This window comes from Notolepis coatsorum, assembly GCF_963971535.1.
Source record: "Notolepis coatsorum genome assembly, contig: SCAFFOLD_356, whole genome shotgun sequence".
Taxonomy (NCBI): domain Eukaryota; kingdom Metazoa; phylum Chordata; class Actinopteri; order Aulopiformes; family Paralepididae; genus Notolepis; species Notolepis coatsorum.
Window position 1 is genome coordinate 54,721 of NW_028173982.1, and position 23,717 is coordinate 78,437.

General features: G+C 35.3%; 1 protein-coding gene across 1 annotated transcript in view; it reads right to left on the bottom strand.

Moving 5' to 3' along the window:
• Positions 1-23,717, bottom strand: part of LOC311247653 (synaptic vesicle glycoprotein 2B-like) — a gene marked incomplete at both ends in the record, with an annotated part of 161,147 nt that overhangs the window by 46,794 nt on the left and 90,636 nt on the right. The window contains one exon of the mRNA XM_084338666.1: positions 3,972-4,105. Within this exon, the coding sequence (XP_084194792.1) occupies positions 3,972-4,105 (134 nt within the window). The remainder of the gene's footprint in view (positions 1-3,971; positions 4,106-23,717) is intronic.

The following is a 23,717-nucleotide window of genomic DNA, read 5'->3' on the forward strand; positions in this document are numbered from 1 at the left end:
TTAATGTCTACATGTATGTGTGTCTCAGAGATATTAATGTCTACATGTATGTGTGTCTCAGAGAGAGATATTAATGTCTACATGTATGTGTGTCTCAGAGAGATATTAATGTCTACATGTATGTGTGTCTCAGAGAGATATTAATGTCTACATGTATGTGTGTCTCAGAGATATATTAATGTCTACATGTATGTGTGTCTCTGAGAGAGATATTAATGTCTACATGTATGTGTGTCTCAGAGAGATATTAATGTCTACATGTATGTGTGTCTCAGAGAGAGATATTAATGTCTACATGTATGTGTGTCTCAGAGATATTAATGTCTACATGTATGTGTGTCTCAGAGAGATATTAATGTCTACATGTATGTGTGTCTCAGAGCGATATTAATGTCTACATGTATGTGTGTCTCAGAGAGAGATATTAATGTCTACATGTATGTGTGTCTCAGAGAGATATTAATGTCTACATGGATGTGTGTCTCAGAGAGATATTAATGTCTACATGTATGTGTGTCTCAGAGAGATATTAATGTCTACATGTATGTGTGTCTCAGAGAGAGATATTAATGTCTACATGTATGTGTGTCTCAGAGATATTAATGTCTACATGTATGTGTGTCTCAGAGAGATATTAATGTCTACATGTATGTGTGTCTCAGAGAGATATTAATGTCTACATGTATGTGTGTCTCAGAGAGAGATATTAATGTCTACATGTATGTGTGTCTCAGAGAGATATTAATGTCTACATGGATGTGTGTCTCAGAGAGATATTAATGTCTACATGTATGTGTCTCAGAGAGAGATATTAATGTCTACATATATGTGTGTCTCAGAGAGAGATATTAATGTCTACATGTATGTGTGTCTCAGAGAGAGATATTAATTAATGCCTACATGTATGTGTCTCAGATAGATATTAATGTCTATATGTATGTGTGTCTCAGAGATATTAATGTCTACATGTATGTGTGTCTCATAGAGATATTAATGTCTACATGTATGTGTGTCTCAGAGAGAGATATTAATGTCTACATGTATGTGTGTCTCAGAGATATTAATGTCTACATGTATGTGTCTACATGTATGTGTGTCTCAGAGAGATATTAATGTCTACATGTATGTGTGTCTCAGAGAGAGATATTAATGTCTGCATGTATGTGTGTCTCAGAGAGATATTAATGTCTACATGTATGTGTGTCTCAGAGAGAGATATTAATGTCTACATGTATGTGTGTCTCAGAGATATTAATGTCAACATGTATGTGTCTCAGAGAGAGATATTAATGTCTACATGTATGTGTGTCTCAGAGATATTAATGTCTACATGTATGTGTGTCTCAGAGAGATATTAATGTCTACATGTATGTGTGTCTCAGAGAGATATTAATGTCTACATGTATGTGTGTCTCAGAGAGAGATATTAATGTCTACATGTATGTGTGTCTCAGAGAGAGATATTAATGTCTACATGTATGTGTGTCTCAGATATATTAATGTCTACATATATGTGTGTCTCAGAGAGAGATATTAATGTCTACATGTATGTGTGTCTCAGATATATTAATGTCTACATATATGTGTGTCTCAGAGAGATATTAATGTCTACATGTATGTGTGTCTCAGAGAGAGATATTAATGTCTACATGTATGTGTGTCTCAGAGGGAGATATTAATGTCTACATGTATGTGTGTCTCAGAGAGAGATATTAATGTCTACATGTATGTGGGTCTCAGAGAGAGATATTAATGTCTACATGTATGTGTGTCCCAGAGAGAGATATTAATGTCTACATGTATGTGTGTCTCAGAGATATTAATGTCTACATGTATGTGTGTCTCAGAGAGAGATATTAATGTCTACATGTATGTGTGTCCCAGAGATATTAATGTCTACATGTATGTGTGTCTCAGAGAGATATTAATGTCTACATGTATGTGTGTCTCAGAGAGAGATATTAATGTCTACATGTATGTGTGTCTCAGAGAGATATATTAATGTCTACATGTATGTGTGTCTCAGAGAGATATTAATGTCTACATGTATGTGTGTCTCTGAGAGAGATATTAATGTCTACATGTATGTGTGTCTCAGAGAGATATTAATGTCTACATGTATGTGTGTCTCAGAGAGAGATATTAATGTCTACATGTATGTGTGTCTCAGAGAGGTATTAATGTCTACATGTATGTGTCTGAGAGGGAGATATTAATGTCTACATGTATGTGTGTCTCAGAGAGAGATATTAATGTCTACATGTATGTGTGTCTCTGAGAGAGATATTAATGTCTACATGTATGTGTGTCTCAGAGAGATATTAATGTCTACATGTATGTGTCTCAGAGAGAGATATTATTTGTCTACATGTATGTGTGTCTCAGAGAGATATTAATGTCTACATGTATGTGTGTCTCAGAGAGAGATATTAATGTCTACATGTATGTGTGTCTCATAGATATTAATGTCTACATGTATGTGTGTCTCAGAGAGATATTAATGTCTACATGTATGTGTGTCTCAGAGAGATATTAATGTCTACATGTATGTGTGTCTCAGAGAGAGATATTAATGTCTACATGTATGTGTGTCTCAGAGAGATATTAATGTCTACATGTATGTGTGTCTCAGAGAGATATTAATGTCTACTTGTATGTGTGTCTCAGAGAGATATTAATGTCTATATGTATGTGTCTCAGAGAGAGATATTAATGTCTACATATATGTGTGCCTCAGAGAGAGATATTAATGTCTACATGTATGTGTGTCTCAGAGAGAGATATTAATTAATGCCTACATGTATGTGTCTCAGATAGATATTAATGTCTATATGTATGTGTGTCTCAGAGATATTAATGTCTACATGTATGTGTGTCTCATAGAGATATTAATGTCTACATGTATGTGTGTCTCAGAGAGAGATATTAATGTCTACATGTATGTGTGTCTCATAGAGATATTAATGTCTACATGTATGTGTGTCTCAGAGAGAGATATTAATGTCTACATGTATGTGTGTCTCAGAGATATTAATGTCTACATGTATGTGTGTCTCAGAGAGAGATATTAATGTCTACATGTATGTGTGTCTCAGAGAGATATTAATGTCTACATGTATGTGTGTCTCAGAGAGAGATATTAATGTCTGCATGTATGTGTGTCTCAGAGAGAGATATTAATGTCTACATGTATGTGTCTCAGAGATATTAATGTCAACATGTATGTGTCTCAGAGAGAGATATTAATGTCTACATGTATGTGTGTCTCAGAGATATTAATGTCTACATGTATGTGTGTCTCAGAGAGATATTAATGTCTACATGTATGTGTGTCTCAGAGAGATATTAATGTCTACATGTATGTGTGTCTCAGAGAGAGATATTAATGTCTACATGTATGTGTGTCTCAGAGAGAGATATTAATGTCTAACACTAGCTGTGTTGAGACTGAGGCAGCTAACACTAGCTGTGTTGAGACTGAGGCAGCTAACACTAGCTGTGTTGAGACTGAGGCAGCTAACACTAGCTATGTTGAGAGGCATCTAACACTAGCTATGTCGAGTGGCAGCTAACGCTAACTACGTTGAGAGGCAGCTAACACTAGCTATGTTGAGAGGTAGCTAACACTAACTGTGTTGAGAGCAGCTAAGACTAGCTGTGTAGTGGGTTAGCTTAGCAATAGCTCCGTACAATTATAATCTTAAATCTTACAAACAAATCTGTTGAAACAGCACTCTGTTTAAATGAATAAAGAAATGATGAACGGCATGTGGTATTCAGAGAACCAAGGTGAAATGGCCCTTTAAGTTACTTAAATTCTTTATTTTACAGTAATAGGATCAGTGCTTTATTCAATAACTTCCTAACTTGTATAATCTACCTGTGTTGTAGAAGATTCCTCCTGGCTGACAGTCCCCTTACTCCTATCTCCTAACTCCTGACCTTTAACCTTTAGCCCTGGTCACTCCTACCTGTGTTGTAGAAGACGGTGGCTCGTATTGTGCAGTTCTCAAACACGGTGTCTGTTGACCTGATGTCCTCAAAGTAACAGTCTTCAAACAGAGAGTCCTCAAACTTCACAGACTTCATCTCCATCTTGATGAACCTACAGGGTGCATGAGAGAAACACACAAACACAAAAACATACCAACGAACAGAGATGGACATTCACTTCTATAGCAGTAAGATAGAAGGCTGATATATACAGTAGTCTGACAGAGGGTGTGTTGGTAAACTAGCGGATAGTCTATAGGTTATATAGTCAGATAGGCTGGTTTATAGTCAGATAGGCTGGTTTATAGTCAGATAGTCTGGTTTATAGTCAGATAGTCTGGTCCTATAGTCAGATAGTCTATAGGTTATATAGTCAGATAGGCTGGTTTATAGTCAGATAGGCTGGTTTATAGTCAGATAGTCTGGTTTATAGTCAGATAGGCTGGTTTATAGTCAGATAGTCTGTTTTATAGTCAGATAGTCTGGTTTATAGTCAGATAGTCTGGTCCTATAGTCAGATAGTCTGGTGTAAAGTCAGATAGTCTGGTTTATAGTCAGATAGTCTGGTCATAGCAGTGTTTCTGTGTTTACAATGCTCTCTGTATCTGTTATCTGAACTGTTGGTAAACTCCTCTCTGTATCTGAACTGTTGGTAAACTCCTCTCTGTATCTGAACTGTTGGTAAACTCCTCTCTGTATCTGAACTGTTGATAAACTCATCTCTGTATCTCAACTGTTGGTAAACTCCTCTCTGTATCTGAACTGTTGGTAAACTCCTCTCTGTATCTGAACTGTTGGTAAACTCCTCTCTGTATCTGAACTGTTGGTAAACTCCTATCTGTATCTGAACTGTTGGTAAACTCCTCTCTGTATCTGAACTGTTGGTAAACTCCTCTCTGTATCTGAACTGTTGGTAAACTCCTCTCTGTATCTGAACTGTTGGTAAACTCCTCTCTGTATCTGAACTGTTGGTAAACTCCTCTCTGTATCTGAACTGTTGATAAACTCCTCTCTGTATCTGAACTGTTGGTAAACTCCTCTCTGTATCTGAACTGTTGGTAAACTCCTCTCTGTATCTGAACTGTTGATAAACTCCTCTCTGTATCTGAACTGTTGATAAACTCCTCTCTGTATCTCAACTGTTGGTAAACTCCTCCCTGTATCTGAACTGTTGGTACACTCCTCTCTGTATCTGAACTGTTGGTAAACTCATCTCTGTATCTGAACTGTTGGTAAACTCCTCTCTGTATCTGAACTGTTGGTAAACTCCTCTCTGTATCTGAACTGTTGGTAAACTCCTCTCTGTATCTGAACTGTTGGTAAACTCCTCTCTGTATCTGAACTGTTGGTAAACTCCTCCCTGTATCTGAACTGTTGGTAAACTCCTCTCTGTATCTGAACTGTTGGTAAACTCCTCTCTGTATCTGAACTGTTGGTAAACTCCTCTCTGTATCTGAACTGTTGGTAAACTCCTCTCTGTATCTGAACTGTTGGTAAACTCCTCTCTGTGACTGAACTGTTGGTAAACTCCTCTCTGTATCTGAAATGTTGGTAAACTCCTCTCTGTATCTGAACTGTTGGTAAACTCCTCTCTGTATCTGAACTGTTGGTAAACTCCTCTCTGTATCTGAACTGTTGGTAAACTCCTCTCTGTATCTGAACTGTTGGTAAACTCCTCTCTGTATCTGAACTGTTGGTAAACTCCTCTCTGTATCTGAAATGTTGGTAAACTCCTCTCTGTGACAGAACTGTTGGTAAACTCCTCTCTGTATCTGAACTGTTGGTAAACTCCTCTCTGTATCTGAACTGTTGGTAAACTCATCTCTGTATCTGAACTGTTGGTAAACTCCTCTCTGTATCTGAACTGTTGGTAAACTCATCTCTGTATCTGAACTGTTGGTAAACTCCTCTCTGTATCTGAAATGTTGGTAAACTCCTCTCTGTGACAGAACTGTTGGTAAACTCCTCTCTGTATCTGAACTGTTGGTAAACTCCTCTCTGTATCTGAACTGTTGATAAACTACTCTCTGTGACTGGACTGTTGGTAAACTCCTCTCTGTATCTGAACTGTTGATAAACTCCTCTCTGTATCTGAACTGTTGGTAAACTCCTCTCTGTGACTGAACTGTTGGTAAACTCCTCTCTGTATCTGAACTGTTGGTAAACTCCTCTCTGTATCTGAACTGTTGGTAAACTCCTCTCTGTATCTGAACTGTTGGTAAACTCCTCTCTGCATCTGAACTGTTGATAAACTCCTCTCTGTATCTGTTATCTGAACTGTTGATAAATTCCTCTCTGTATCTGAACTGTTGGTAAACTCCTCTCTGTATCTGAACTGTTGATAAACTCCTCTCTGTATCTGAACTGTTGGTAAACTCCTCTCTGTATCTGAACTGTTGGTAAACTCCTCTCTGTGTCTGAACTGTTGGTAAATCCTCTTGACGTCTCTCAACACACCCATAGTATACTGTATATCACTGCACTGCTCTCATACTGTAGTTACCAACACACCCATAGTATACTGTATATCTCTGCTCTCAGACTGTATTTACCAACACACCCATAGTATACTGTATATCACTGCACTGCTCTCATACTGTAGTTACCAACACACCCATAGTATACTGTATATCTCTGCTCTCAGACTGTATTTACCAACACACCCATAGTATACTGTATATCACTGCACTGCTCTCATACTGTATTTACCAACACACCCATAGTATACTGTATATCACTGCACTGCTCTCATACTGTATTTACCAACACACCCATAGTATACTGTATATCACTGAAACACACCCAGAGTTTACTCACTTCTCCAGTGATATTACTACATACTGTATATTATATATATAGTATGGAAATACAGTGGAGCCTGTTTTATTCCAAGGTGAATCTCGTAAACCAAATGGTTTACCGTCTGCATGTAATGGTGTTTTATGTGTTTCATGTTCACCTTGTATGATTGCGTTACAGTTCATGCAATGAATGACTCACTTCTCAGCTACCAGACATATTTGATCACATGCTGATGATCAACAACAGAGATGTGGAGACAGAGAGAACAGAACAAACTCTCTTCATCTGCTCTTTATACAATGGCATGCAAATACCTTGATTCTGATTGGCTGAAACAGTCAAGTTACACATTGTTATATCGTATAACACACTCCACGTGACCCCAGATCCCTCCCACAACCTAATTACTTTTTTATTTTTATTTCTGAATGAGTCTGAATGAGTCCGCCATAGATAGACAAATGGAAGTATGAATATATTTTGAACGAATCCTCCAAAAAAGATACAATCAACTGGAATATGTTAGTTCGTTACACATATTTACACATATATTTAGATTATGTAATTGGTTTGTCATGATCCATTGTGAAACAAAAGAAGAATCGCAGACTTTAAAAAAAACTAAATGGTAATTTTCTTTGGTCAGACCATTGGATCTACTATTGGATCTACTTTCTCTGTGGATGGTTTTGTGAATAAATCTCCATTATGCTTCAATTACTGTGTGTTTATTGTATAGCAATAAGGTTGGGTGAATTCGGCCATTGTATAAAAGCATTAAATCACTTGAAGTCGTGTGTTATGCTCATTAGATCACACATGTATGTGTGTATCAGAGAGATATTAATGTCTACATGTATGTGTGTCTCAGAGAGATATTAATGTCTACATGTATGTGTGTCTCAGAGAGGTATTAATGTCTACATGTATGTGTCTGAGAGGGAGATATTAATGTCTACATGTATGTGTGTCTCAGAGAGAGATATTAATGTCTACATGTATGTGTGTCTCTGAGAGAGATATTAATGTCTACATGTATGTGTGTCTCAGAGATATATTAATGTCTACATGTATGTGTCTCAGAGAGAGATATTATTTGTCTACATGTATGTGTGTCTCAGAGAGAGATATTAATGTCTACATGTATGTGTGTCTCAGAGAGAGATATTAATGTCTACATGTATGTGTGTCTCAGAGATATTAATGTCTACATGTATGTGTGTCTCAGAGAGAGATATTAATGTCTACATGTATGTGTGTCTCAGAGAGATATTAATGTCTACATGTATGTGTGTCTCAGAGAGATATTAATGTCTACATGTATGTGTGTCTCAGAGAGATATTAATGTCTACATGTATGTGTGTCTCTGAGAGAGATATTAATGTCTACATGTATGTGTGTCTCAGAGAGATATTAATGTCTACATGTATGTGTGTCTCAGAGAGAGATATTAATGTCTACATGTATGTGTGTCTCAGAGATATTAATGTCTACATGTATGTGTGTCTCAGAGAGATATTAATGTCTACATGTATGTGTGTCTCAGAGAGATATTAATGTCTACATGTATGTGTCTCAGAGAGAGATATTAATGTCTACATATATGTGTGTCTCAGAGAGAGATATTAATGTCTACATGTATGTGTGTCTCAGAGAGAGATATTAATTAATGCCTACATGTATGTGTGTCTCAGAGAGATATTAATGTCTACATGTGTGTGTGTCTCAGAGAGATATTAATGTCTACATGTATGTGTGTCTCATAGAGATATTAATGTCTACATGTATGTGTGTCTCAGAGATATATTAATGTCTACATGTATGTGTCTCAGAGAGAGATATTATTTGTCTACATGTATGTGTGTCTCAGAGAGAGATATTAATGTCTACATGTATGTGTGTCTCAGAGAGAGATATTAATGTCTACATGTATGTGTGTCTCAGAGATATTAATGTCTACATGTATGTGTGTCTCAGAGAGAGATATTAATGTCTACATGTATGTGTGTCTCAGAGAGATATTAATGTCTACATGTATGTGTGTCTCAGAGAGAGATATTAATGTCTACATGTATGTGTGTCTCAGAGAGAGATATTAATGTCTACATGTATGTGTGTCTCAGAGATATTAATGTCTACATGTATGTGTGTCTCAGAGAGAGATATTAATGTCTACATGTATGTGTGTCTCTGAGAGAGATATTAATGTCTACATGTATGTGTGTCTCAGAGAGATATTAATGTCTACATGTATGTGTGTCTCAGAGAGAGATATTAATGTCTACATGTATGTGTGTCTCAGAGAGGTATTAATGTCTACATGTATGTGTCTGAGAGGGAGATATTAATGTCTACATGTATGTGTGTCTCAGAGAGAGATATTAATGTCTACATGTATGTGTGTCTCTGAGAGAGATATTAATGTCTACATGTATGTGTGTCTCAGAGAGATATTAATGTCTACATGTATGTGTCTCAGAGAGAGATATTATTTGTCTACATGTATGTGTGTCTCAGAGAGAGATATTAATGTCTACATGTATGTGTGTCTCAGAGAGAGATATTAATGTCTACATGTATGTGTGTCTCAGAGATATTAATGTCTACATGTATGTGTGTCTCAGAGAGAGATATTAATGTCTACATGTATGTGTGTCTCAGAGAGATATTAATGTCTACATGTATGTGTGTCTCAGAGAGATATTAATGTCTACATGTATGTGTGTCTCAGAGAGATATTAATGTCTACATGTATGTGTGTCTCTGAGAGAGATATTAATGTCTACATGTATGTGTGTCTCAGAGAGATATTAATGTCTACATGTATGTGTGTCTCAGAGAGAGATATTAATGTCTACATGTATGTGTGTCTCAGAGATATTAATGTCTACATGTATGTGTGTCTCAGAGAGATATTAATGTCTACATGTATGTGTGTCTCAGAGCGATATTAATGTCTACATGTATGTGTGTCTCAGAGAGAGATATTAATGTCTACATGTATGTGTGTCTCAGAGAGATATTAATGTCTACATGGATGTGTGTCTCAGAGAGATATTAATGTCTACATGTATGTGTGTCTCAGAGAGATATTAATGTCTACATGTATGTGTGTCTCAGAGAGAGATATTAATGTCTACATGTATGTGTGTCTCAGAGATATTAATGTCTACATGTATGTGTGTCTCAGAGAGATATTAATGTCTACATGTATGTGTGTCTCAGAGAGATATTAATGTCTACATGTATGTGTGTCTCAGAGAGAGATATTAATGTCTACATGTATGTGTGTCTCAGAGAGATATTAATGTCTACATGGATGTGTGTCTCAGAGAGATATTAATGTCTACATGTATGTGTCTCAGAGAGAGATATTAATGTCTACATATATGTGTGTCTCAGAGAGAGATATTAATGTCTACATGTATGTGTGTCTCAGAGAGAGATATTAATTAATGCCTACATGTATGTGTCTCAGATAGATATTAATGTCTATATGTATGTGTGTCTCAGAGATATTAATGTCTACATGTATGTGTGTCTCATAGAGATATTAATGTCTACATGTATGTGTGTCTCAGAGAGAGATATTAATGTCTACATGTATGTGTGTCTCAGAGATATTAATGTCTACATGTATGTGTCTACATGTATGTGTGTCTCAGAGAGATATTAATGTCTACATGTATGTGTGTCTCAGAGAGAGATATTAATGTCTGCATGTATGTGTGTCTCAGAGAGATATTAATGTCTACATGTATGTGTGTCTCAGAGAGAGATATTAATGTCTACATGTATGTGTGTCTCAGAGATATTAATGTCAACATGTATGTGTCTCAGAGAGAGATATTAATGTCTACATGTATGTGTGTCTCAGAGATATTAATGTCTACATGTATGTGTGTCTCAGAGAGATATTAATGTCTACATGTATGTGTGTCTCAGAGAGATATTAATGTCTACATGTATGTGTGTCTCAGAGAGAGATATTAATGTCTACATGTATGTGTGTCTCAGAGAGAGATATTAATGTCTACATGTATGTGTGTCTCAGATATATTAATGTCTACATATATGTGTGTCTCAGAGAGAGATATTAATGTCTACATGTATGTGTGTCTCAGATATATTAATGTCTACATATATGTGTGTCTCAGAGAGATATTAATGTCTACATGTATGTGTGTCTCAGAGAGAGATATTAATGTCTACATGTATGTGTGTCTCAGAGGGAGATATTAATGTCTACATGTATGTGTGTCTCAGAGAGAGATATTAATGTCGACATGTATGTGGGTCTCAGAGAGAGATATTAATGTCTACATGTATGTGTGTCCCAGAGAGAGATATTAATGTCTACATGTATGTGTGTCTCAGAGATATTAATGTCTACATGTATGTGTGTCTCAGAGAGAGATATTAATGTCTACATGTATGTGTGTCCCAGAGATATTAATGTCTACATGTATGTGTGTCTCAGAGAGATATTAATGTCTACATGTCTGTGTGTCTCAGAGAGAGATATTAATATCTACATGTATGTGTGTCTCAGAGAGAGATATTAATGTCTACATGTATGTGTGTCTCAGAGAGATATTAATGTCTACATGTATGTGTGTCTCAGAGAGATATTAATGTCTACATGTATGTGTCTCAGAGAGAGATATTAATGTCTACATGTATGTGTGTCCCAGAGATATTAATGTCTACATGTATGTGTGTCTCAGAGAGAGATATTAATGTCTACATGTATGTGTGTCTCAGAGATATTAATGTCTACATGTATGTGTGTCTCAGAGAGAGATATTAATGTCTACATGTATGTGTGTCTCAGAGAGATATTAATGTCTACATGTATGTGTGTCTCAGAGAGATATTAATGTCTACATGTATGTGTGTCTCAGAGAGATATTAATGTCTACATGTATGTGTGTCTCTGAGAGAGATATTAATGTCTACATGTATGTGTGTCTCAGAGAGATATTAATGTCTACATGTATGTGTGTCTCAGAGAGAGATATTAATGTCTACATGTATGTGTGTCTCATAGATATTAATGTCTACATGTATGTGTGTCTCAGAGAGATATTAATGTCTACATGTATGTGTGTCTCAGAGAGATATTAATGTCTACATGTATGTGTGTCTCAGAGAGAGATATTAATGTCTACATGTATGTGTGTCTCAGAGAGATATTAATGTCTACATGTATGTGTGTCTCAGAGAGATATTAATGTCTACATGTATGTGTCTCAGAGAGAGATATTAATGTCTACATATATGTGTGCCTCAGAGAGAGATATTAATGTCTACATGTATGTGTGTCTCAGAGAGAGATATTAATTAATGCCTACATGTATGTGTCTCAGATAGATATTAATGTCTATATGTATGTGTGTCTCAGAGATATTAATGTCTACATGTATGTGTGTCTCATAGAGATATTAATGTCTACATGTATGTGTGTCTCAGAGAGAGATATTAATGTCTACATGTATGTGTGTCTCAGAGATATTAATGTCTACATGTATGTGTGTCTCAGAGAGAGATATTAATGTCTACATGTATGTGTGTCTCAGAGAGATATTAATGTCTACATGTATGTGTGTCTCAGAGAGAGATATTAATGTCTGCATGTATGTGTGTCTCAGAGAGATATTAATGTCTACATGTATGTGTGTCTCAGAGAGAGATATTAATGTCTACATGTATGTGTGTCTCAGAGATATTAATGTCAACATGTATGTGTCTCAGAGAGAGATATTAATGTCTACATGTATGTGTGTCTCAGAGATATTAATGTCTACATGTATGTGTGTCTCAGAGATATATTAATGTCTACATGTATGTGTCTCAGAGAGAGATATTATTTGTCTACATGTATGTGTGTCTCAGAGAGAGATATTAATGTCTACATGTATGTGTGTCTCAGAGAGAGATATTAATGTCTACATGTATGTGTGTCTCAGAGATATTAATGTCTACATGTATGTGTGTCTCAGAGAGAGATATTAATGTCTACATGTATGTGTGTCTCAGAAAGATATTAATGTCTACATGTATGTGTGTCTCAGAGAGAGATATTAATGTCTACATGTATGTGTGTCTCAGAGAGAGATATTAATGTCTACATGTATGTGTGTCTCAGAGATATTAATGTCTACATGTATGTGTGTCTCAGAGAGAGATATTAATGTCTACATGTATGTGTGTCTCTGAGAGAGATATTAATGTCTACATGTATGTGTGTCTCAGAGAGATATTAATGTCTACATGTATGTGTGTCTCAGAGAGAGATATTAATGTCTACATGTATGTGTGTCTCAGAGAGGTATTAATGTCTACATGTATGTGTCTGAGAGGGAGATATTAATGTCTACATGTATGTGTGTCTCAGAGAGAGATATTAATGTCTACATGTATGTGTGTCTCTGAGAGAGATATTAATGTCTACATGTATGTGTGTCTCAGAGAGATATTAATGTCTACATGTATGTGTCTCAGAGAGAGATATTATTTGTCTACATGTATGTGTGTCTCAGAGAGAGATATTAATGTCTACATGTATGTGTGTCTCAGAGAGAGATATTAATGTCTACATGTATGTGTGTCTCAGAGATATTAATGTCTACATGTATGTGTGTCTCAGAGAGAGATATTAATGTCTACATGTATGTGTGTCTCAGAGAGATATTAATGTCTACATGTATGTGTGTCTCAGAGAGATATTAATGTCTACATGTATGTGTGTCTCAGAGAGATATTAATGTCTACATGTATGTGTGTCTCTGAGAGAGATATTAATGTCTACATGTATGTGTGTCTCAGAGAGATATTAATGTCTACATGTATGTGTGTCTCAGAGAGAGATATTAATGTCTACATGTATGTGTGTCTCAGAGATATTAATGTCTACATGTATGTGTGTCTCAGAGAGATATTAATGTCTACATGTATGTGTGTCTCAGAGCGATATTAATGTCTACATGTATGTGTGTCTCAGAGAGAGATATTAATGTCTACATGTATGTGTGTCTCAGAGAGATATTAATGTCTACATGGATGTGTGTCTCAGAGAGATATTAATGTCTACATGTATGTGTGTCTCAGAGAGATATTAATGTCTACATGTATGTGTGTCTCAGAGAGAGATATTAATGTCTACATGTATGTGTGTCTCAGAGATATTAATGTCTACATGTATGTGTGTCTCAGAGAGATATTAATGTCTACATGTATGTGTGTCTCAGAGAGATATTAATGTCTACATGTATGTGTGTCTCAGAGAGAGATATTAATGTCTACATGTATGTGTGTCTCAGAGAGATATTAATGTCTACATGGATGTGTGTCTCAGAGAGATATTAATGTCTACATGTATGTGTCTCAGAGAGAGATATTAATGTCTACATATATGTGTGTCTCAGAGAGAGATATTAATGTCTACATGTATGTGTGTCTCAGAGAGAGATATTAATTAATGCCTACATGTATGTGTCTCAGATAGATATTAATGTCTATATGTATGTGTGTCTCAGAGATATTAATGTCTACATGTATGTGTGTCTCATAGAGATATTAATGTCTACATGTATGTGTGTCTCAGAGAGAGATATTAATGTCTACATGTATGTGTGTCTCAGAGATATTAATGTCTACATGTATGTGTCTACATGTATGTGTGTCTCAGAGAGATATTAATGTCTACATGTATGTGTGTCTCAGAGAGAGATATTAATGTCTGCATGTATGTGTGTCTCAGAGAGATATTAATGTCTACATGTATGTGTGTCTCAGAGAGAGATATTAATGTCTACATGTATGTGTGTCTCAGAGATATTAATGTCAACATGTATGTGTCTCAGAGAGAGATATTAATGTCTACATGTATGTGTGTCTCAGAGATATTAATGTCTACATGTATGTGTGTCTCAGAGAGATATTAATGTCTACATGTATGTGTGTCTCAGAGAGATATTAATGTCTACATGTATGTGTGTCTCAGAGAGAGATATTAATGTCTACATGTATGTGTGTCTCAGAGAGAGATATTAATGTCTACATGTATGTGTGTCTCAGATATATTAATGTCTACATATATGTGTGTCTCAGAGAGAGATATTAATGTCTACATGTATGTGTGTCTCAGATATATTAATGTCTACATATATGTGTGTCTCAGAGAGATATTAATGTCTACATGTATGTGTGTCTCAGAGAGAGATATTAATGTCTACATGTATGTGTGTCTCAGAGGGAGATATTAATGTCTACATGTATGTGTGTCTCAGAGAGAGATATTAATGTCGACATGTATGTGGGTCTCAGAGAGAGATATTAATGTCTACATGTATGTGTGTCCCAGAGAGAGATATTAATGTCTACATGTATGTGTGTCTCAGAGATATTAATGTCTACATGTATGTGTGTCTCAGAGAGAGATATTAATGTCTACATGTATGTGTGTCCCAGAGATATTAATGTCTACATGTATGTGTGTCTCAGAGAGATATTAATGTCTACATGTCTGTGTGTCTCAGAGAGAGATATTAATATCTACATGTATGTGTGTCTCAGAGAGAGATATTAATGTCTACATGTATGTGTGTCTCAGAGAGATATTAATGTCTACATGTATGTGTGTCTCAGAGAGATATTAATGTCTACATGTATGTGTCTCAGAGAGAGATATTAATGTCTACATGTATGTGTGTCCCAGAGATATTAATGTCTACATGTATGTGTGTCTCAGAGAGAGATATTAATGTCTACATGTATGTGTGTCTCAGAGATATTAATGTCTACATGTATGTGTGTCTCAGAGAGAGATATTAATGTCTACATGTATGTGTGTCTCAGAGAGATATTAATGTCTACATGTATGTGTGTCTCAGAGAGATATTAATGTCTACATGTATGTGTGTCTCAGAGAGATATTAATGTCTACATGTATGTGTGTCTCTGAGAGAGATATTAATGTCTACATGTATGTGTCTCAGAGAGATATTAATGTCTACATGTATGTGTGTCTCAGAGAGAGATATTAATGTCTACATGTATGTGTGTCTCATAGATATTAATGTCTACATGTATGTGTGTCTCAGAGAGATATTAATGTCTACATGTATGTGTGTCTCAGAGAGATATTAATGTCTACATGTATGTGTGTCTCAGAGAGAGATATTAATGTCTACATGTATGTGTGTCTCAGAGAGATATTAATGTCTACATGTATGTGTGTCTCAGAGAGATATTAATGTCTACATGTATGTGTCTCAGAGAGAGATATTAATGTCTACATATATGTGTGCCTCAGAGAGAGATATTAATGTCTACATGTATGTGTGTCTCAGAGAGAGATATTAATTAATGCCTACATGTATGTGTCTCAGATAGATATTAATGTCTATATGTATGTGTGTCTCAGAGATATTAATGTCTACATGTATGTGTGTCTCATAGAGATATTAATGTCTACATGTATGTGTGTCTCAGAGAGAGATATTAATGTCTACATGTATGTGTGTCTCAGAGATATTAATGTCTACATGTATGTGTGTCTCAGAGAGAGATATTAATGTCTACATGTATGTGTGTCTCAGAGAGATATTAATGTCTACATGTATGTGTGTCTCAGAGAGAGATATTAATGTCTGCATGTATGTGTGTCTCAGAGAGATATTAATGTCTACATGTATGTGTGTCTCAGAGAGAGATATTAATGTCTACATGTATGTGTGTCTCAGAGATATTAATGTCAACATGTATGTGTCTCAGAGAGAGATATTAATGTCTACATGTATGTGTGTCTCAGAGATATTAATGTCTACATGTATGTGTGTCTCAGAGAGATATTAATGTCTACATGTATGTGTGTCTCAGAGAGATATTAATGTCTACATGTATGTGTGTCTCAGAGAGAGATATTAATGTCTACATGTATGTGTGTCTCAGAGAGAGATATTAATGTCTACATGTATGTGTGTCTCAGAGATATTAATGTCTACATGTATGTGTGTCTCAGAGAGATATTAATGTCTACATGTATGTGTGTCTCAGAGAGATATTAATGTCTACATGTATGTGTCTCAGAGAGAGATATTAATGTCTACATATATGTGTGTCTCAGAGAGAGATATTAATGTCTACATGTATGTGTGTCTCAGAGAGAGATATTAATTAATGCCTACATGTATGTGTGTCTCAGAGAGATATTAATGTCTACATGTGTGTGTGTCTCAGAGAGATATTAATGTCTACATGTATGTGTGTCTCATAGAGATATTAATGTCTACATGTATGTGTGTCTCAGAGAGAGATATTAATGTCTACATGTATGTGTGTCTCAGAGATATTAATGTCTACATGTATGTGTGTCTCAGAGAGAGATATTAATGTCTACATGTATGTGTGTCTCAGAGAGATATTAATGTCTACATGTATATGTGTCTCAGAGAGAGATATTAATGTCTACATGTATGTGTGTCTCAGAGAGATATATTAATGTCTACATGTATGTGTGTCTCAGAGAGAGATATTAATGTCTACATGTATGTGTGTCTCAGAGAGATATTAATGTCTACATGTATGTGTGTCTCTGAGAGAGATATTAATGTCTACATGTATGTGTGTCTCAGAGAGATATTAATGTCTACATGTATGTGTGTCTCAGAGAGAGATATTAATGTCTACATGTATGTGTGTCTCAGAGAGGTATTAATGTCTACATGTATGTGTCTGAGAGGGAGATATTAATGTCTACATGTATGTGTGTCTCAGAGAGAGATATTAATGTCTACATGTATGTGTGTCTCTGAGAGAGATATTAATGTCTACATGTATGTGTGTCTCAGAGAGATATTAATGTCTACATGTATGTGTCTCAGAGAGAGATATTATTTGTCTACATGTATGTGTGTCTCAGAGAGAGATATTAATGTCTACATGTATGTGTGTCTCAGAGAGAGATATTAATGTCTACATGTATGTGTGTCTCAGAGATATTAATGTCTACATGTATGTGTGTCTCAGAGAGAGATATTAATGTCTACATGTATGTGTGTCTCAGAGAGATATTAATGTCTACATGTATGTGTGTCTCAGAGAGATATTAATGTCTACATGTATGTGTGTCTCAGAGAGATATTAATGTCTACATGTATGTGTGTCTCTGAGAAAGATATTAATGTCTACATGTATGTGTGTCTCAGAGAGATATTAATGTCTACATGTATGTGTGTCTCAGAGAGAGATATTAATGTCTACATGTATGTGTGTCTCAGAGATATTAATGTCTACATGTATGTGTGTCTCAGAGAGATATTAATGTCTACATGTATGTGTGTCTCAGAGAGATATTAATGTCTACATGTATGTGTGTCTCAGAGAGAGATATTAATGTCTACATGTATGTGTGTCTCAGAGAGATATTAATGTCTACATGTATGTGTGTCTCAGAGAGATATTAATGTCTACATGTATGTGTCTCAGAGAGAGATATTAATGTCTACATATATGTGTGTCTCAGAGAGAGATATTAATGTCTACATGTATGTGTGTCTCAGAGAGAGATATTAATTAATGCCTACATGTATGTGTCTCAGATAGATATTAATGTCTATATGTATGTGTGTCTCAGAGAGAGATATTAATGTCTACATGTATGTGTGTCTCAGATATATTAATGTCTACATATATGTGTGTCTCAGATATATTAATGTCTACATATATGTGTGTCTCAGAGAGAGATATTAATGTCTACATGTATGTGTGTCTCAGATATATTAATGTCTACATATATGTGTGTCTCAGAGAGATATTAATGTCTACATGTATGTGTGTCTCAGAGAGAGATATTAATGTCTACATGTATGTGTGTCTCAGAGGGAGATATTAATGTCTACATGTATGTGTGTCTCAGAGAGAGATATTAATGTCTACATGTATGTGGGTCTCAGAGAGAGATATTAATGTCTACATGTATGTGTGTCCCAGAGAGAGATATTAATGTCTACATGTATGTGTGTCTCAGAGATATTAATGTCTACATGTATGTGTGTATCAGAGAGATATATTAATGTCTACATGTATGTGTGTCCCAGAGATATTAATGTCTACATGTATGTGTGTCTCAGAGAGATATTAATGTCTACATGTCTGTGTGTCTCAGAGAGAGATATTAATATCTACATGTATGTGTGTCTCAGAGAGAGATATTAATGTCTACATGTATGTGTGTCTCAGAGAGATATTAATGTCTACATGTATGTGTGTCTCAGAGAGATATTAATGTCTACATGTATGTGTCTCAGAGAGAGATATTAATGTCTACATGTATGTGTGTCCCAGAGATATTAATGTCTACATGTATGTGTGTCTCAGAGAGAGATATTAATGTCTACATGTATGTGTGTCTCAGAGATATTAATGTCTACATGTATGTGTGTCTCAGAGAGAGATATTAATGTCTACATGTATGTGTGTCTCAGAGAGATATTAATGTCTACATGTATGTGTGTCTCAGAGAGATATTAATGTCTACATGTATGTGTGTCTCAGAGAGATATTAATGTCTACATGTATGTGTGTCTCTGAGAGAGATATTAATGTCTACATGTATGTGTGTCTCAGAGAGATATTAATGTCTACATGTATGTGTGTCTCAGAGAGAGATATTAATGTCTACATGTATGTGTGTCTCATAGATATTAATGTCTACATGTATGTGTGTCTCAGAGAGATATTAGTGTCTACATGTATGTGTGTCTCAGAGAGATATTAATGTCTACATGTATGTGTGTCTCAGAGAGAGATATTAATGTCTACATGTATGTGTGTCTCAGAGAGATATTAATGTCTACATGTATGTGTGTCTCAGAGAGATATTAATGTCTACATGTATGTGTCTCAGAGAGAGATATTAATGTCTACATATATGTGTGCCTCAGAGAGAGATATTAATGTCTACATGTATGTGTGTCTCAGAGAGAGATATTAATTAATGCCTACATGTATGTGTCTCAGATAGATATTAATGTCTATATGTATGTGTGTCTCAGAGATATTAATGTCTACATGTATGTGTGTCTCATAGAGATATTAATGTCTACATGTATGTGTGTCTCAGAGAGAGATATTAATGTCTACATGTATGTGTGTCTCAGAGATATTAATGTCTACATGTATGTGTGTCTCAGAGATAGATATTAATGTCTACATGTATGTGTGTCTCAGAGAGATATTAATGTCTACATGTATGTGTGTCTCAGAGAGAGATATTAATGTCTGCATGTATGTGTGTCTCAGAGAGATATTAATGTCTACATGTATGTGTGTCTCAGAGAGAGATATTAATGTCTACATGTATGTGTGTCTCAGAGATATTAATGTCAACATGTATGTGTCTCAGAGAGAGATATTAATGTCTACATGTATGTGTGTCTCAGAGATATTAATGTCTACATGTATGTGTGTCTCAGAGAGATATTAATGTCTACATGTATGTGTGTCTCAGAGAGATATTAATGTCTACATGTATGTGTGTCTCAGAGAGAGATATTAATGTCTACATGTATGTGTGTCTCAGAGAGAGATATTAATGTCTACATGTATGTGTGTCTCAGAGATATTAATGTCTACATGTATGTGTGTCTCAGAGAGATATTAATGTCTACATGTATGTGTGTCTCAGAGAGATATTAATGTCTACATGTATGTGTCTCAGAGAGAGATATTAATGTCTACATATATGTGTGTCTCAGAGAGAGAGATTAATGTCTACATGTATGTGTGTCTCAGAGAGAGATATTAATTAATGCCTACATGTATGTGTGTCTCAGAGAGATATTAATGTCTACATGTGTGTGTGTCTCAGAGAGATATTAATGTCTACATGTATGTGTGTCTCATAGAGATATTAATGTCTACATGTATGTGTGTCTCAGAGAGAGATATTAATGTCTACATGTATGTGTGTCTCAGAGATATTAATGTCTACATGTATGTGTGTCTCAGAGAGAGATATTAATGTCTACATGTATGTGTGTCTCAGAGAGATATTAATGTCTACATGTATGTGTGTCTCAGAGAGAGATATTAATGTCTACATGTATGTGTGTCTCAGAGAGAGATATTAATGTCTACATGTATGTGTGTCTCAGAGAGAGATATTAATGTCTACATGTATGTGTGTCTCAGAGAGATATTAATGTCTACATGTATGTGTGTCTCTGAGAGAGATATTAATGTCTACATGTATGTGTGTCTCAGAGAGATATTAATGTCTACATGTATGTGTGTCTCAGAGAGAGATATTAATGTCTACATGTATGTGTGTCTCAGAGAGGTATTAATGTCTACATGTATGTGTCTGAGAGGGAGATATTAATGTCTACATGTATGTGTGTCTCAGAGAGAGATATTAATGTCTACATGTATGTGTGTCTCTGAGAGAGATATTAATGTCTACATGTATGTGTGTCTCAGAGAGATATTAATGTCTACATGTATGTGTCTCAGAGAGAGATATTATTTGTCTACATGTATGTGTGTCTCAGAGAGAGATATTAATGTCTACATGTATGTGTGTCTCAGAGAGAGATATTAATGTCTACATGTATGTGTGTCTCAGAGATATTAATGTCTACATGTATGTGTGTCTCAGAGAGAGATATTAATGTCTACATGTATGTGTGTCTCAGAGAGATATTAATGTCTACATGTATGTGTGTCTCAGAGAGATATTAATGTCTACATGTATGTGTGTCTCAGAGAGATATTAATGTCTACATGTATGTGTGTCTCTGAGAGAGATATTAATGTCTACATGTATGTGTGTCTCAGAGAGATATTAATGTCTACATGTATGTGTGTCTCAGAGAGAGATATTAATGTCTACATGTATGTGTGTCTCAGAGATATTAATGTCTACATGTATGTGTGTCTCAGAGAGATATTAATGTCTACATGTATGTGTGTCTCAGAGAGATATTAATGACTACATGTATGTGTGTCTCAGAGAGAGATATTAATGTCTACATGTATGTGTGTCTCAGAGAGATATTAATGTCTACATGTATGTGTGTCTCAGAGAGATATTAATGTCTACATGTATGTGTCTCAGAGAGAGATATTAATGTCTACATATATGTGTGTCTCAGAGAGAGATATTAATGTCTACATGTATGTGTGTCTCAGAGAGAGATATTAATTAATGCCTACATGTATGTGTCTCAGATAGATATTAATGTCTATATGTATGTGTGTCTCAGAGATATTAATGTCTACATGTATGTGTGTCTCATAGAGATATTAATGTCTACATGTATGTGTGTCTCAGAGAGAGATATTAATGTCTACATGTATGTGTGTCTCAGAGATATTAATGTCTACATGTATGTGTCTACATGTATGTGTGTCTCAGAGAGATATTAATGTCTACATGTATGTGTGTCTCAGAGAGAGATATTAATGTCTGCATGTATGTGTGTCTCAGAGAGATATTAATGTCTACATGTATGTGTGTCTCAGAGGGAGATATTAATGTCTACATGCATGTGTGTCTCAGAGAGAGATATTAATGTCTACATGTATGTGGGTCTCAGAGAGAGATATTAATGTCTACATGTATGTGGGTCTCAGAGAGAGATATTAATGTCTACATGTATGTGTGTCCCAGAGAGAGATATTAATGTCTACATGTATGTGTGTCTCAGAGATATTAATGTCTACATGTATGTGTGTCTCAGAGAGAGATATTAATGTCTACATGTATGTGTGTCTCAGAGAGATATTAATGTCTACATGTATGTGTGTCTCAGAGAGATATTAATGTCTACATGTATGTGTCTCAGAGAGAGATATTAATGTCTACATGTATGTGTGTCCCAGAGATATTAATGTCTACATGTATGTGTGTCTCAGAGAGAGATATTAATGTCTACATGTATGTGTGTCTCAGAGATATTAATGTCTACATGTATGTGTGTCTCAGAGAGAGATATTAATGTCTACATGTATGTGTGTCTCAGAGAGATATTAATGTCTACATGTATGTGTGTCTCAGAGAGATATTAATGTCTACATGTATGTGTGTCTCAGAGAGATATTAATGTCTACGTGTATGTGTGTCTCTGAGAGAGATATTAATGTCTACATGTATGTGTGTCTCAGAGAGATATTAATGTCTACATGTATGTGTGTCTCAGAGAGAGATATTAATGTCTACATGTATGTGTGTCTCATAGATATTAATGTCTACATGTATGTGTGTCTCAGAGAGATATTAATGTCTACATGTATGTGTGTCTCAGAGAGATATTAATGTCTACATGTATGTGTGTCTCAGAGAGAGATATTAATGTCTACATGTATGTGTGTCTCAGAGAGAGATATTAATGTCTACATGTATGTGTGTCTCAGATATATTAATGTCTACATATATGTGTGTCTCAGAGAGAGATATTAATGTCTACATGTATGTGTGTCTCAGATATATTAATGTCTACATATATGTGTGTCTCAGAGAGATATTAGTGTCTACATGTATGTGTGTCTCAGAGAGAGATATTAATGTCTACATGTATGTGTGTCTCAGAGGGAGATATTAATGTCTACATGCATGTGTGTCTCAGAGAGAGATATTAATGTCTACATGTATGTGGGTCTCAGAGAGAGATATTAATGTCTACATGTATGTGTGTCCCAGAGAGAGATATTAATGTCTACATGTATGTGTGTCTCAGAGATATTAATGTCTACATGTATGTGTGTCTCAGAGAGAGATATTAATGTCTACATGTATGTGTGTCCCAGAGATATTAATGTCTACATGTATGTGTGTCTCAGAGAGATATTAATGTCTACATGTCTGTGTGTCTCAGAGAGAGATATTAATGTCTACATATATGTGTGTCTCAGAGAG